This window comes from Eufriesea mexicana, unplaced genomic scaffold, assembly GCF_001483705.2.
Source record: "Eufriesea mexicana isolate 0111107269 unplaced genomic scaffold, ASM148370v2 scaffold294, whole genome shotgun sequence".
Lineage (NCBI taxonomy): Eukaryota > Metazoa > Arthropoda > Insecta > Hymenoptera > Apidae > Eufriesea > Eufriesea mexicana.
This window is the reverse complement of record NW_016908489.1, coordinates 2,404,345-2,419,617: the sequence shown is the minus strand read 5'-3', so window position 1 is coordinate 2,419,617 and position 15,273 is coordinate 2,404,345. Positions and strand designations below refer to the sequence as shown.

The 15,273-nt window shown below is 31.6% G+C and overlaps 5 protein-coding genes across 6 annotated transcripts in view; 3 read left to right on the top strand and 2 right to left on the bottom strand.

The window, feature by feature from the left end:
• The first annotated feature begins 1,004 nt into the window (after window positions 1-1,004).
• Window positions 1,005-2,436, top strand: LOC108555957 (carbohydrate sulfotransferase 11). Its single transcript, XM_017911846.1, has 5 exons — window positions 1,005-1,256; window positions 1,357-1,553; window positions 1,627-1,746; window positions 1,822-1,965; window positions 2,046-2,436. The coding sequence occupies exons 1-5, from the start codon at window positions 1,011-1,013 to the stop codon at window positions 2,434-2,436; spliced, it is 1,098 nt and encodes a 365-aa protein (XP_017767335.1). The 5' UTR covers window positions 1,005-1,010.
• A 455-nt stretch (window positions 2,437-2,891) lies between these two features.
• Uba2 (Ubiquitin-like activating enzyme 2) lies at window positions 2,892-5,755 on the bottom strand. The gene is made up of 8 exons (XM_017911845.1): window positions 5,422-5,755; window positions 5,021-5,175; window positions 4,665-4,952; window positions 4,529-4,596; window positions 4,237-4,455; window positions 3,904-4,161; window positions 3,242-3,828; window positions 2,892-3,167 (listed from the first exon to the last, which is right to left on the bottom strand). The coding sequence occupies exons 1-8, from the start codon at window positions 5,563-5,565 to the stop codon at window positions 2,892-2,894; spliced, it is 1,995 nt and encodes a 664-aa protein (XP_017767334.1). The 5' UTR covers window positions 5,566-5,755.
• A 250-nt stretch (window positions 5,756-6,005) lies between these two features.
• On the top strand, window positions 6,006-7,213 carry LOC108556050 (uncharacterized). The gene is made up of 3 exons (XM_017911964.1): window positions 6,006-6,039; window positions 6,146-6,623; window positions 6,697-7,213. The coding sequence occupies exons 1-3, from the start codon at window positions 6,006-6,008 to the stop codon at window positions 7,211-7,213; spliced, it is 1,029 nt and encodes a 342-aa protein (XP_017767453.1).
• A 283-nt stretch (window positions 7,214-7,496) lies between these two features.
• Window positions 7,497-8,807, bottom strand: LOC108556072 (phosducin-like protein). Its single transcript, XM_017911996.1, has 3 exons — window positions 8,294-8,807; window positions 7,801-8,215; window positions 7,497-7,729 (listed from the first exon to the last, which is right to left on the bottom strand). The coding sequence occupies exons 1-3, from the start codon at window positions 8,498-8,500 to the stop codon at window positions 7,497-7,499; spliced, it is 855 nt and encodes a 284-aa protein (XP_017767485.1). The 5' UTR covers window positions 8,501-8,807.
• Window positions 8,808-13,659: 4,852 nt separating this feature from the next.
• LOC108556071 (purine nucleoside phosphorylase) overlaps window positions 13,660-15,273 on the top strand; it is a 7,194-nt gene continuing 5,580 nt past the window's right edge. For both annotated transcript variants that reach the window (XM_017911995.1, XM_017911994.1), the window contains exon 1: window positions 13,660-13,878. In XM_017911995.1, the coding sequence (XP_017767484.1) occupies window positions 13,823-13,878 (56 nt within the window). In that variant the 5' untranslated portion in view covers window positions 13,660-13,822. The remainder of the gene's footprint in view (window positions 13,879-15,273) is intronic.

Sequence of the window (15,273 nt, the reverse complement as noted above, 5' to 3'; positions counted from 1 at the left end):
TCCTGCAATAGTAAATGTTTAATCATCATATGATTATTTGTATTGTCAATTCAGATCAAAATAATTTTAAGTTTATATGTATATATAAACTTAAGTATATATGTATATATACACACACGCGCGCGCGTCTATATATATGTATATATATATATATTTTTTCCTTCAAATTATTTTTTAAAAAATATTAGAATGCTTTGTACTAAAATTAATGAAATTGTGAAAATAATTTACTTAATTTTTTGTTTTATATAATGATATATAATAAAGAAATTGTAAAATTGATTCACAATTCATCAGATTGTGTTGTATGCATTTAGTACCAATAAAAAAATAAGTGATATTCTCTGATTTACTATATTTCATTTATTTTCTAACTTTTTTATTATATTTAATTTAGGTACTAATTATATACTTTTGTAATTTATATATGTACTTGGAAATTTTTATAAATGAAAAATTGGATTGTGAATCAACCTAAATATGATAAACAGTACTTGTTTTTGCATCAGTTCATGGGTAAATTAATTCTAACACAGACCACTGCCTTAATAAAAATTTACCTTTGCAATACTTTATATTGATTAAAACAAATAAACTGTTTAATAATAATCAGAGTTTTCACACATGAAAATTTGTAAAAGTAAACAATTGCAGAGAATATTTTGTTCATAACTAATAGTTCATATTACACATAAATTACATATAATTATTAGAGTATTATTATTAGTTAAAGATACAGCCTAATATTATGAATACATATACTGAGGTCGTTGATTTATATAATGTTTTCGGCGTTATTTCGTAGTAAAGATATAAAAAAGGAAATTTGTTTTGTCAATTTTTCGCCTTTTCAACAAACATAACGATGAATTCTTTTCTCGTCGTTATGGGAAATTAGAAAATAATGGAAAAGAGATAAATTTTATCTTTTATTCCACTTCCACAGAATTCATGAACGGATGTTTTAATCTTGTCAGTTGATTGTCAGAATGCATATTTCAGTTTTAATTATGTCAGTTAAAGGACGATTTTTTCAATGTATATTGTGCGTTATTTTGTACATTGGAATTTGTCTTTTTTTATTAGAAATAAAACACAGTTTCTACTTAACACAGTATCAAATTTCAATGTTTTTTTCAAATAATGTGACAAAACAAGAATGTTTTGGAGTTACTCAGTCAGTTAAAAAACCAATTAATTTAGAGATAGAATTTTTGAAACGTGATGAAATGAATGGAGAACCAATTAACTTACAGGTAAGTAAATCGCTTGTTTCAATGTAATATATGAAATAATATATATGAAATTTATATATATATACATATACGGCGCTGATACATTTTTATTTTTATATAGGAAAGTGTAACAATACTGCAACAAATTTCAAATGTATGTATGAAATACAATTTAAAAACTCCCTTAATAAAAAGGCATTTTCTGTATAATTCCCAACATAAGTCAATGTATTGTTGGATTCGAAAAGTAGCATCAACAAGTTTTACAAAATTATTTGCAGACATGAAAAATCGTACACCCACGCGGAATTATTATAGGTATTTAAACCTATTATAGGTATTTAGGTATTTATTTAAATAGCTAATACTTTATCTTGTAAATTATTTGCAGAGAAGTTGATATTTTAACACCAAAAACATTAAAAGAAGTACAACATGTATCACATAATACAAAAATATTTAAGCTTTTAGTGGTACGACATCCTTTCCACAGGCTTGTCTCATCATACAGGTAATATTTTTCAATATTAAAGATACATTTAAACTATTAAGAAAAGTTATATTTTTCAATATTTCAACTTTTTAGGGATCGAATAGCAGATAATTCAAAATATACTGCACAAGCTTGGATCTATACAGAAAAGATATTTCGTTTTACAAGGCCTGAATTGTTTCATTCGAATACAACAACTGGTAATTTTCATGAGAAAGTATTCACACCTGATAAAAGGTACAATAGTTATAAAGAAACAAAAATGTTTTTCCTTTGTTATTAATAGCTTTTTAATATATGTTTCTCCTTTTATATAGATTAAAAATAATACCAACATTTAAAGAGTTTTTGGAATGGCTTTTACAAAATCCTGAAGAAGATGATGTTCATTGGTCTCAATATTACACACATTGTGCTGTATGTAATATACGATATAATTATGTTCTAAAGTTAGATGATTACACATATGGTCAAATTAATTACGTGTTTTCTAAATTTGGTCTGGATAAAAATAAGGTATATTTTCCTAAATTAGAAGAAACACGGGGTGGGTACACAAATATTGATATTACATGTAAATATTTTGCAAATCTGACACAAGAGTTAGCTTTAAAATTATACAACAAATATAAGATTGATTTTGAAATGTATAATTATGATGTTAATCGATATATAAATTGTGCAAATAAAAACTTTGGACAATCTTAATCTAATAGAAAAATATATTTTGTTATAAGAAAAATGTATTTATTTCTTTTTTCCTTTTTTTGTATAAATTTGTATTTCATAGCAACTATCTATGAAATAATGTACTATAAACACAACGCTATGTATCTTTATAAGTATTTGTAAAAATTACAACATTCTATTAAAAAAAAATTTTGTAAGATCATTACACATACGTCATTCTTTTCCAATTTATTATCATGTGTAGTATGAACTCATTAACTAACAATCATTTTTTTATTTATAAATTGTATTAATGAAGTTATATGGAAATTTATATCGTAAAACGAAGTGTACAAAACAAATACTGGAATCGATATGTAAGTACATCTTTTGTACAAACATACATTTTTATATAAATTTAGTTGATCAGTATACTAATTTTTAAATTAAAAATTTTTATTTTATTATGAAATATTTTTGTATATTTAATTCACTCACTGCAAAGTTGCAGCAGTTTGCATATCATCATGTACAATTAAACAATCATCGTCATCTGAATTCTTATGTATTTTAGAATTTGATTTTGTATTACCACTATTATCATTTGTATCATTTTCGATAATAGAAATATCATCATCTGTGTCTATATCTAATTTTCGTTTCTTTGAAGATATAGATTCCTTAGGAGATTCGGTTTTACGTTTCTTTGTCATAACTGATGAAACAATTTCAGTCTCCACAACCATTACATTATCATCGGATGATTCCACCTGAATAAAATTTTTAGTCTGTATACATCTTTGAACTTTTGATTACTAATATATTCGTATACTGATCTTCTTACCTGACCATTTGAAGTAGATGGTTTTATCAAATCATTATCATCTTTTGGTCTAAGATCTTTCTCATCAGCAAGGATAAGGAAATCAGGACTATCATCTTTTAAACTTGGCCGTTCTCTATAGACTATGGTTACAGTTAATGAATAATTTTGTTGAAAATCATCAACCTTAAGAATAGTACCATCTTTAATTCCTAATTCTTCCAAAATTTTATCATTATTCTCTTCAGTTTCTCCTTCCTCGCTGCTGATAACAACATTACCAGTACCATCTATCATAACATCTGGGGCAATCATGTTTAATCTATTTTTTAATACTACTTCGTCTAATTCTTTGATTGTTGTTTTGGATGTATCAATTGCTAGTATGGCTTGTGGTGTAGGTGCACATACATAACATTTTGGATTTGGTGGATTAACATTTTTCTCTGGTACCAGTAATTGATTGCGATGATTCATTTTCGAACGTAAATATACCGATTTACACGCTTTTAAATTATTTTCAAGAATACGGAATGCATGCAGCACAACTAGGCCAGCAACTATTGCATTTGTAGTTGCGATTGCAGGAATTATATTTCCTGCCATTGCTATAAGATATTATTAAAATTAAAGAACATATTTTTATTTCTTTATAATGTTATAATTAATGTCTGTTCTCTTACATTTTATATCAAACCTTGTTTTTTGTGGTATACCAAAAATATAAGCTCTTATATTGGTACATGCAGCAACAAAATCCATTGAATATTGATCATCTTTATCCCAAATTAGATGATTATTTGATAACTTTTCTTCTGAAGTTTTCAATATATTGCTTAAATTTTTGACTGATTCAGCAAATATTGTTCCACATTTGGAAATACTCCACCGTTGTTGATCTTTTAAGCCAGGTTCATTTATTTCTTTACTACATCCTGGTACTACATTATAAAATATTTTAACAAAATATAGCTATCTGTAATAGAACAGAAATATTAAACAATTACTATACAAACCTCCATCTGGTAGTTCTTTCCAACATAAAGGAGTAGGTGATCTTCTTTTCTTCCACAAATTATCCATACTTAGTAAATATTTTATATCGTCATGAAAAAATTTTGTAAATAATTTTTCTGGATCATAATTACACGATTGTGCCCAAATTCTAGTTGATATTCTATCAACATTTCCCTTTTCATTTGATTCTGAATTTAGAGCACCTTGACCTGCAGAGTCTATAATATATAATTCTAGTGTATATATTTGTACACTTAGATATTTTATAATAAGTTTAAATATTATTATTACCTGCTGCTTCTGGATCAGCAGTATCTGGAGACACATCTTGATCAGGATCTTCTTCACCAAATAACTGACTATATAAAATTTAAATACTTTTTATTTGATATGCTTTTTATACAGAAATATTAATTTAAAAACTTACTTAAACAAATGTTTTGCCCATACTATGCAATGAATTGGTTCACTAGGTGTATTACGAATTGTACAACCAGGGAAAGTTTTCTGTGTAGCTTTTGGTGTACATTCATAACATTGACTTAATCCTTTCTTTATAAGTTCTACTTGACCTTCATAACCAGCTGTACCAGACTCAATTAATGGTACATCTGCTGCTAAACACATTCTATTTACATGATTTCTAGCTGCTCTATTATCAAGTGCATTCATAACTAATGTAAATTTTTTAAAAAATGACACTCCATAATCAGAACTATGGAAATGAAGATACATAATTAATTATAATATATAATATTATAGTAAAAATACAAAAGTACATACTTTGTAATACTGTCATGATAATGAACTATTTTTGCATCAGGATTAAATGTTAATGCTGTCTCTTTTGCAACATCAGCTTTAGATTTCCCCACATGTTTCTTTTGAAATAAAAATTGTCTGTTTAAATTACTAACATCAATTGTATCTAAATCAATCTGAAAATGACACATTTATTTAGATCTTTAAAAATAAATTATAGTTACTGCATATTGAAATAATAACGATTTAATTTCAAATATATTTGATAATAGAGTCATAATTTTATAGATATTAGTATAACAGACTACAACAATATACATGCCGGTTTTAAATTTTAGGTAACAATGGATAACAATAAAGGAGGGAAAAGTACATAGGTTAGAGATTTATCAAAATTCTCTGACAAAAGTTAGCGTACATACAATTTCAATATTGGTGAATCCTGTCATAACAAGATTTTTTAATATTTCACATCCAATTCCACCAGCACCTACAATGAGTATTTTACTTTGAAGTATTGCATTTTGTAACTTTTCAGTGAAAACTCCACTAATATTAGCCGCCATTTTTTAGGTTAAACACAACGATTCCCAGTAACACCGCCTACAGCTATGAGTGCACTACTGTAGATGTAAACTTTTACACTATTTATCTGTCGTTCCTCGAATCCTTTTATCCAATCAGTGCAACTTCCTCATGCGTATACGTATGTACATATACATATGCATATACATATACATATAAATGTATAGCCACATAGAACTGCATTAAAATAAAATTATATTAAAATATTATTTAATATTAAGGAATTAAATAAATATCATTTTATATTAATATTGTATGAAAATTATTTTGATAAAATCGTTATATAGAGAACTTATAAAAATATGAGTACACACTCTTCTCACATTTCATTTCATTTCTCCAACCGTTTGAATTCGAATAAATTGTGAAAACAGTTTTAATAATCAGTTAAATTTGTTAAAAATTAGTTAAAATTGACAGCATGAATAGTTTTAGCGATTTAAGTCAGATTTCGGGTATGTAAGTTATTGACTATTTGTTGAATTAAGAATATCTATAAATAAATATAATATAAATTTATAAAATTCGTGATATGACATGACTAATTTTATTTATTTTTAGATATAACTAGTATTTCAAGAATTTCTCGCACGAATTGTAGTCGAATATTGGGTAGAGTAGATTCATTGCAAAATTTATTTGAACAACAATGTAGCTTGACTTTTAATACAAGTAAAAATATTACATATCATACATCTAACCATTTAGAGAAAGTTGTAAAATGTCTTAGCTCGTGTGAGGATAGCATAGGAGAACATTTAAAATGTAAAATAATTTTGAAATGTATAAAGGAAGCATCAATGAACATAAAGGAAACATTATCTGATGACGTTGTTGCCAAATTAAAGGGATTACTTCTAATTCATGAGCTTAATAAATATATGTCTTTATCTTCTACATTAAAAAATATGGAGAAAGATTTAAGTATTTTAGGAATCACAGATATTCCGAATAATGATCTCAGTTATGAAGAGATGTTAGACGTTAAATATCATGTAGAAACATTGTTACGAGAAAGAATACATGAATTTATATTAAGGTTGGATAATATTTAAAATTTATTACATATAAAGGAACAAAAAAGTATATTTCATAGTTTTGTTATATTTCAGATATGAACAGTTGGGTGGAAATATAAAGGAAATTCTAAGATCAACTGATTGCAATATGCGTAAAAAGATATTTGAATCTCATGAAATGCAAATATTTCAATGGAAAGATAAGATTGAAGAATTATGTACTCAATATGAAACAAATATTATGAAGTATAAGACTTTGTTGAACAAATGGAATAAATTGAAATACAAAGATGTAAGTCAAATTTATTTAGAGAAAGCAGAACGTATATTACTGCAGGCACAAGTTGCAGAAGCACAAGCAAAAATTGCAAAATTGTCATGTATTATAAAGATGTACAAGGAAACTCCAATAACAATTGATGCATATAGAGCATTAAATACAGCTGTAGACAAAAAATCATTTATAATGATAAGTGAAATCAAAGAGAAGGAGAATTTAAAGAAACAATATGAGCAGTTACAAAATACAGAATATGATGATGTCTTAAAAACTTATCTACATTTTTGCAAAGCTATTGAAAAGAAAAAACAACTATTGGAAAAACTTTAAGAAAGAAATGAATCTTTTTTAACATATTTGTATATAAATTTATAACTTGTAAGAGAATGAATGTAAATATTTCTATTGTTTATACATTTTTTATCACATACATATAAATTTATTACTACCCTTAAAAAGTATCCTCAGACATTTTCATTACTATTACATTTAAATAATGTTTATTATAATTCTTCATGTTATTTTGAATTGGATAAACAAGAATTATTAATAATGTTTTACTTATATTAGAAAGAATATATTCAGAATTAGTAAGAACATTTATTTGCTTCATTTATTCACTGTCTGATAATGTATGTTCATTATGTGAGGTGATAGCAGGTACACAATTTTTATCATTAAGCATTCCATGTTCAATTAAAAAGGCTTCAACATCAGAGGCATAAAAATCTACTCCTAAATAATCTGTTACATGAACAAAATTTCCTATCACTTGACCAGCTTTATAAACTAACAAAGCTGGAACTCCTTCTCTTTTGAAATGTTTACTGAGTCCAGCTACTGAACCTGTAATAAAATTAATGCTATATATTGCCATTTAAATGATATGGAAGCAAAGAAATATTTTGAGAGCAAACCTAAAATTTTACAAAATTTCACAAATTGATAATCCTCTGCAACAGATATTAAAGAACCATTCATTGCTTCACAGCCAGGGACATTATTTTCATAAATGTGAACAACAATTGTCACTGATTTATCTTCATTGTCAATTGCTTCTAAAAATTGATCTGCTGTTTCCAAATTAATTACTCTACCAAAACGAAGTTTTTCAGTCCTTGTAAGCATTTCTTTCATCCTTTGTTTCTGATATTCTAAAAGAAATTCATCTGTTAATAATTCAGCAAGATCAGGATCTGTTTGCATAATTTTCTCTTTCTCTTCATCTAAGGAACTACGACACGTTAGACTGAGTTTCTTTATTAACTGAAGTCTTTCACTCTCTTGTTCTTGTCTCTTTTCTGCTTGCAGTTGCTTGTAACGTTGCCAATCCTTGAAACATGTTTAAAATATATTGACATATACATTATAGTTACAAACTTATATTAAATATTTCAATCACAATTTTACTTTTATGACACCCTTTGGCCCTGTGTTGCTGGATGTGCCATCCCATTCTGAAAATGATGGTTCTATGGAGTCTGTAATTATTTGCGAATATTTTTCATTCTCTGACTCTTTATCAGAGTCTGCGGAATCATTTTCTTCATCTTCACTGGAACTACTACAATAATAGTGTAATTTTTCGCCTAAAATTTTATCTTCCAGAGTTGACATTATTATTTATATAGTTTGAAAAGAATTTGCACTATTTGCTTCACCGAGTGTATACTTTAAATGTGATGTTGGAGAGTTTCCGCGATATTTATGTCGTAAAATCGTTCACTGTTCAATATGAGTTTGTATAATAAACTTCAAAATATCGTCCAGAGGAACATTGTTATAAATTACTCTAACATTACTTGTCAATTTCATGCATACTGTGCAAATAATATGGAGATATTTTAAATACAACGGTATTCTTTATATTTTATAAGAAGCTAAAACGTGCAACAGCTACTCCCGCAACAGCTAAATGTCAATATTCGTAATTAACTTACAAAGACGCTGTAGATACGTAAGAAGTTATCTAATTTATTGACGTGCCTACGCACTTGAATACTACAATATACCGACAGATGGAGCTAACATTCTTATTAATCACGACAGACTGGAGGCTTCAATAGCGCAGAAGTATCAAAGTAACAAAGGTTTTAAAAATAGAAATTTAGATATTTAGGATTTTTATTTAAATCTAAGATCATTTCAATTATGATATTTTATAATAATTAATTATTTTCACAGTTTTATTTACATCTAATAACTTTATTAGTTTATTAAGAAATTCTTCATTAAGGTATGATGAAATCATACTGAAATTGAAATTGAACAATAAATATTTAATCATTTAAAACCTCAAGTCTTTTGATTATTTATGGCAAAAATAGATAAAGAATCTATAAATTTATATAATACCATGTTAAATTCTGTACTTTATTAATTCCACTTCTTGAAACTACTTTAAGTTCTAGAATATTCTGCAACCTAAAAATGTCCAGAAAGATTATTCAGAATCTCCGAACGAAACTCGAAGTACGTACGTTAAGTTTAATACGAAGATCTTTAACTTGATGCTATTTTCGAAGAATAATCTTTGGAAAACAGTGTCAATTACCAATATTGTATCAATACCAAGATATACCACCAGCTGCTCATTATCAATTTGATAAATCGTTTATTGAACGCAATGGCGCTAAACAAAATTTATTAAAAGAAGATAATTATAATACCATATACATAGTACTCGTTCAGAGTTAGACAAGGGTTGTACCTGGCGATTATTATTCGTTTTGTTTTCCAAAATTATCATAGTCAACATTTTAATTTGTCATGTTCTTTTCCATAGTTACTTATTGAATGGAAGTAGTTAGGATACCCTTATCCCCGTACTTCCTGAAGAAATAGCAAGCATTTTACAGCATTTCTCAGTATAAACTACGGACAAGCTATTATTTATTAAATCTCTACATTTAATCGTTCTAAATTCAATTTCTTAATTCAACAGTGGAATATTAAAAATTTAGTTGGTGATCAGATAAGATATAACATTGTTCGATATCATTATTCAAGTTTGGGTAGCAGAAAGTTTCGCTTCCGCTATTATCGAAGCAATTTCTTCGTCTGACAAATGATAGTTATTTCAACGCGATTCGCGTTATATTGACGATAGATTACATTTTGGATTTCCCTCCCATTATATTATAATTTACTAGAGGTCAGTGATAAATCAGGACCCCAGCGGATCAGTCTGGTCACCCACGAGGGGTCGGAAAATTTTGTAACGTTGTGTTTTATAATTATCTTCCAACGAGATTAAGGCAATAATACACAAATCTTGTATCGAAAGTCAACTTTGGCTATTAAACGAAAACATTCTCCCATCGTTCAACTTTTTTAAGCATACCCACAGTTTTACACGAGGCTTCCTAATTGGACAGGCTCGTCGGCACAGGCTCTCGAAATTATTTATTTGCATCAGATATTTGCGGCGAGAAAGAGAAGCTTATTTACATGTTTTCTAATTGCGCGTCATAATTAAAGGACACATAATAATGACGCTGGTATCAGAAAAGTTGCTATACATAAATTGTGCACTTTCTGATATGCTAGATAAGTAATAGAATAGTTTTCCTCTTCTCCGATGTTGCAAAATTGTTATGTTTACGATACTACGATCGTACAGGTTTACACAATATTATCGTAAGACGATAACGAGTATTCGAGTCTCGTTGCGTCTTGTGCAAGCGTATCGAACGCTTGGACATCATCGTCGTTTGGTATACTTCGAATGTTTGCGAGTAAGCTTCTGACGTTTCTCAGAGTTTGTTGAAGTAACGCGCGGAAGAAATCTGGAAAAGGAAGCACGGGCGACATTTCGATACGTTTCACGGCAAAACTGCGAATAAATGACAAGTGCGCGAGTGAAAAATTTAAAAAGACTCGAGATTCAAAATAACTTTAAATTCTTGTTATTTTTACTTTCCATTTCGAGTCACGTACAAGTACTAGTGCTAATCGTTAAGAGATCGTGGTAGACTCGTTATCTGGATCACGATTTATCTGTCATCGGTTTTTATCGACGCGCGATGAAATTTGTTCGACATTGTTCGGGAAGAATAGCGAAACGTTGTACAGTAATCGGAGCACTATTCTCGGTTAATAAGCACCTGTGTACCGGGTTGATTCATTAACTGTTGCGCGTTGAACGACGCCTAAAAGCAAACAGGATTCGTATCCACGGCGAACGCGTTAATTACATGATTCTGTTTAGTTTATTTGACATCGATCCGATTCGATTATAATATCGCGTGTAAACAAATTCAAATTCGGCGCATTATTCTAGCCGCTGTTCGCGTCGGTATTTAGCATACGCGTTGCTCACTACCGTTTGCAATCTCTTCCTTTTCCGTTTCATTCTTCAGCTGTTCTTCGACTGCAATTAGAAAAGTTTGACGACGTTGAAAATCTGTCCGTGGCCGAGCCGAAAATTTGTTTGTGACCAAAGGGCTGACGTTCTTTGTGGACGATCAGCGAAATTATGCATTACTCGTTGCATCGCAAAGTAGCTTCCGACTCACGGGGGAAAAGACCGGTGAAAACTGAATTTACAGTCTATTCGAGGCTGTGTTGGCCGCGCGTATTTTGACCCCCCGTTTCATCCCCCCACCCTCTGACCATGTTGGAACCGTAATTTGCAAGTTGCGGCTCGATTTACCCTTTTCGATTCGCTGCCGCGCTCACGTGCATTTTTCATTTTGTAAATTGCACCGTGTTTCGTTTTGATACGTCGCTGAATATACAGCATAAATAACGAACGCGAATAGGAGTGGAAAGAGAAATTCAGACGTTCTTGATCGTTTTCAAAATTGTTTGGAGAATTTAGTCGTGGGAGGTGATGGGAAAAATTGCACGCGCTTGACGAAACGATAATGGAGGAAAAAGTTGAGATCCGAGTATTCTTTTTATTCTGCTAATGTATATCATATATACCGGGATATAGAAAAGCGCAAAAAGTACAAAGAAATTACACGAAAATTTTATTTAAGCTTCGTATTTAAATCTTATTAATTTCTCTGACAAATATGACTATATTGGCTGGTAGGATACTGCTAATAACTTTCCATCGAAATTATTTTAAATTATTCTATTACGAGAACTTAGTGTAACGGGGAAATATTTCTAGAGAAACGTGTCTCCGCATTATCGAAGCAGAGAAATGCAAAAACGTGCCAAAGGAGATACGATATATATGCGATACTCGGCTGTATCTTGTTATTTATCTGCAATCGTCGACAATCAATGGCGATAAGATAGTTGATCTGGGATAATCTATTTTCTCCATGTTAATTTGCGGATGCTGGAATTTTTCTAATCCGTGTTTAACAATATTCCTATATCTCTTTACACGCGATCAATATAAATTCTTGGACGTCTGCATATCGTCTTTCGCGTTGACCGATTATCGATATCGCAATGACCATGATCGTAAACCTGATATATGAGATCGAATCGCTTTTACTTCTACACTTGCATAATCCTGGCATAAACGTTATTATTTATGCGTGGAAAGTTCCAAAGGAAACGCTGCGGTGTCCAGCAAGAATTGTTTCCTTTTCTATTCGAACGATACGCTTAAGTTACCGCATAATATAAAGTGCACTTGAAAACGAGCGCTAGAAGACTTTTCAAAAGTGAGAGCACGTATAACTTGAGAAGGATCGTTAAATTTCGGCTGGATCGTGCACGAGGTCTGGTAACTGGCCGTAATTGGCTCATTACACGGGGCAGTAGGAGCCAGCCAAAATTCGTATCCTCGCAAATTGGCGCACGTGTCATCGCCTGGACGTAAATCTGCTATGGGATTCCTCTATACGACACGCTCAAGTGGGAAACACGACTGGCCCGTAATTAATATTCGGATAAATTCGAGGTGTACGCCAGCAACAGTTTGGTCATACGCTCGTGTCGCGTTCTTCTTTCTAAAACGCAGTTGCACGACTGCAGACCTGTTCCAATGTATCTGCGAGTAGTTAATTATTTTCTGCCTCTGTGTACACTATTTCTTAGAGTCGCAGTGTTTTTGAGACACATTTATCTTTTTATTAGCTGATGATAAACGTGAAAGATACCGAGAAAGTTATCAGAGATTCGGTGGACAAATAGAAGCTTTAGATCCGCGACCATGTTCTATTATCGATTATCGTATCGGACATAAGCACGGAAATCCGATTATACGTTCGATTATACGATTTTCTTATTTTTACGGAATTAGCGATGGGTTCGAGTCACGTGGACAAAAATGGAGAAATAAATCTAAATGCTCCTGCACGGAGTATCGGTTATCGAGAGAATATCAACTTCTCGGTCATTGCACGAGCAAGATGCACGAGTTTCGCGAGGACACAGCTGACAAATCTATCACGATCGAAGAACCTAGTCTCGTTGACCTTAATCGTCACCAATTATCGTGCGATCATGTGAACATGAACGGACGGGAAGATTTAGTTGATCATTCCAGTCACCACGGTCTACAAGGACCGTCAAAATCTGTTGCCTCCTAAGAGAAGCTTTATTGTCTCCTTTCGAGATTAGATATATATTACGAGTTTATGTGGGATGAAGATTTATCAACGGTATGTTGGTAAAGGCGTTGCTGACAGTTACGACCGAAAATATCGCAATTCTTGCTATTGTCATGTGGGATAAATAACAAATTGTACGAGCAGTGGTGGAAATTGGAGCATTTAGATCGTAATGGGTTATCATCGCGTGCCCCTACCTCCCAGCGAGTCCCTGACTGCCCGATCTTAATGAGGATTGGAGGGAGCGTAAGTAAACGTCTAAAATAATTGGTCGACATATTGCTCGCGTTTTTTTAAAATGTCATCGGGTATCTGTATAAAACAGCAGTAATCCGCATCATGGCAGTCACTAGTAAGATCTTTCTTAAACAACATGTACATGTTTAGATAGAACTGTGCGATTTGTACGTGCTTCAAAATGCCTTTTACAACCGAATTCCTACACACGACGGCCAAGAACAATCGACAAAACACGTAAGTCTTTGTATGTAAGAACAAAGTGGAGTGTCCCAGTGAATTTCAACATTAGAATCGTCGATGACTTATATATCGCATCGTTTGTTTATTTACTTACGGGAAATCGTGGAAAATCATAGAAAGTATAACAGACTTCAGGAACTTTCATAATGAATTTCGAATCGATCGTTACGTTTGCTTTGGCAGTCCTCGCACTTTGAAGGCAGGTATTCTCGAAGGATTAAAAGTCCTTCTTGGCAATTTTAGAATTTCTCTCGTTGGTTTGTGCAGGAATTAAAGTATAATTGTCATTGTTCGTTATATCCGGTCAGTTGAAACTGCACCAAGCCTTTAATAAGGATAATTAATTCTTAAGAGAGTAAAAGGACAATTAATTACAATGAAACCATTCGTGGTAACATATCAGAATGTCTATATATGGATAATCGCTTTCCAGCGGTCTCGTTAATGTCGAAAAAGTTGTTCGCACTGGCAGACGGCTATTTGAAACGGCTGTTATAGAACTTTCGACTAATCAGCAGTAGAAAATCGCTAGTTGGATACGTATTTCTCAGCGTCCGGTTCATACGCGAAATTTTCAAGCATAACTAATTTCCTGGGATCTGAACACCTCGCGATTGTACGATCATAGCATACTTACGCATCACGGTGGATCAGCCAATTTCAAAAGTCGATGGTGCACTGTCGACTTATCTCGAGCACGATGATATTTAACGCTGTCGCGTGGAGTAGGACACACGGCCATGAACTTTCGTCACACGTGTCTAATAACTTCTTGCACTGGGTAATACTGGATCGAACGAATTTCATTAAAAAAGTTGGAAAAACTTGAAAGACAGTCGAGGCAGTGAAAATTTGCGAGACATCGTTAATAGTTCGTTCACAGGGAAAATCGGATTAAGTGAAAATCTCTAATTTACTACGGATTTAGCTATTTCTTCAAAGTCTGTCTGTCGCAGTGCATATTCGTCCCATTTGCTTTACGTCTCGTTTTCCTTTTACTCGTATCCGTTTTTACCTCCTCTGTTCCGCTCTCCCTTTGTCGCGATAAGAAGGTGAAAGCCTTCTCCATTTTCAGCGAATTCAGGTGTCAGCTAGCCGGCAAAGAAATTCGTCAGCAGTCTATTGGCACACGTTCGTGATATATCAGATGTAGATGACGACCGCCTGCAAGTTCGTGTGTTTTGAAACGTCCAATTAGAAGTTGCCAGTGTTCATACTTTGATTTTGTTTATTTAATCGGGCAAACAGGCAGCTCGCGCGAAACTCGCAAGCTGCGCTTGGGACAAACGCAAACAAGAATTAAACGTAATGGGGCGATGACGTTGACATTTTGGTAAACAACGCTGGGAAAATTCAATGGAGGGAAGGAGCGAAGAGAGATCGAATTGA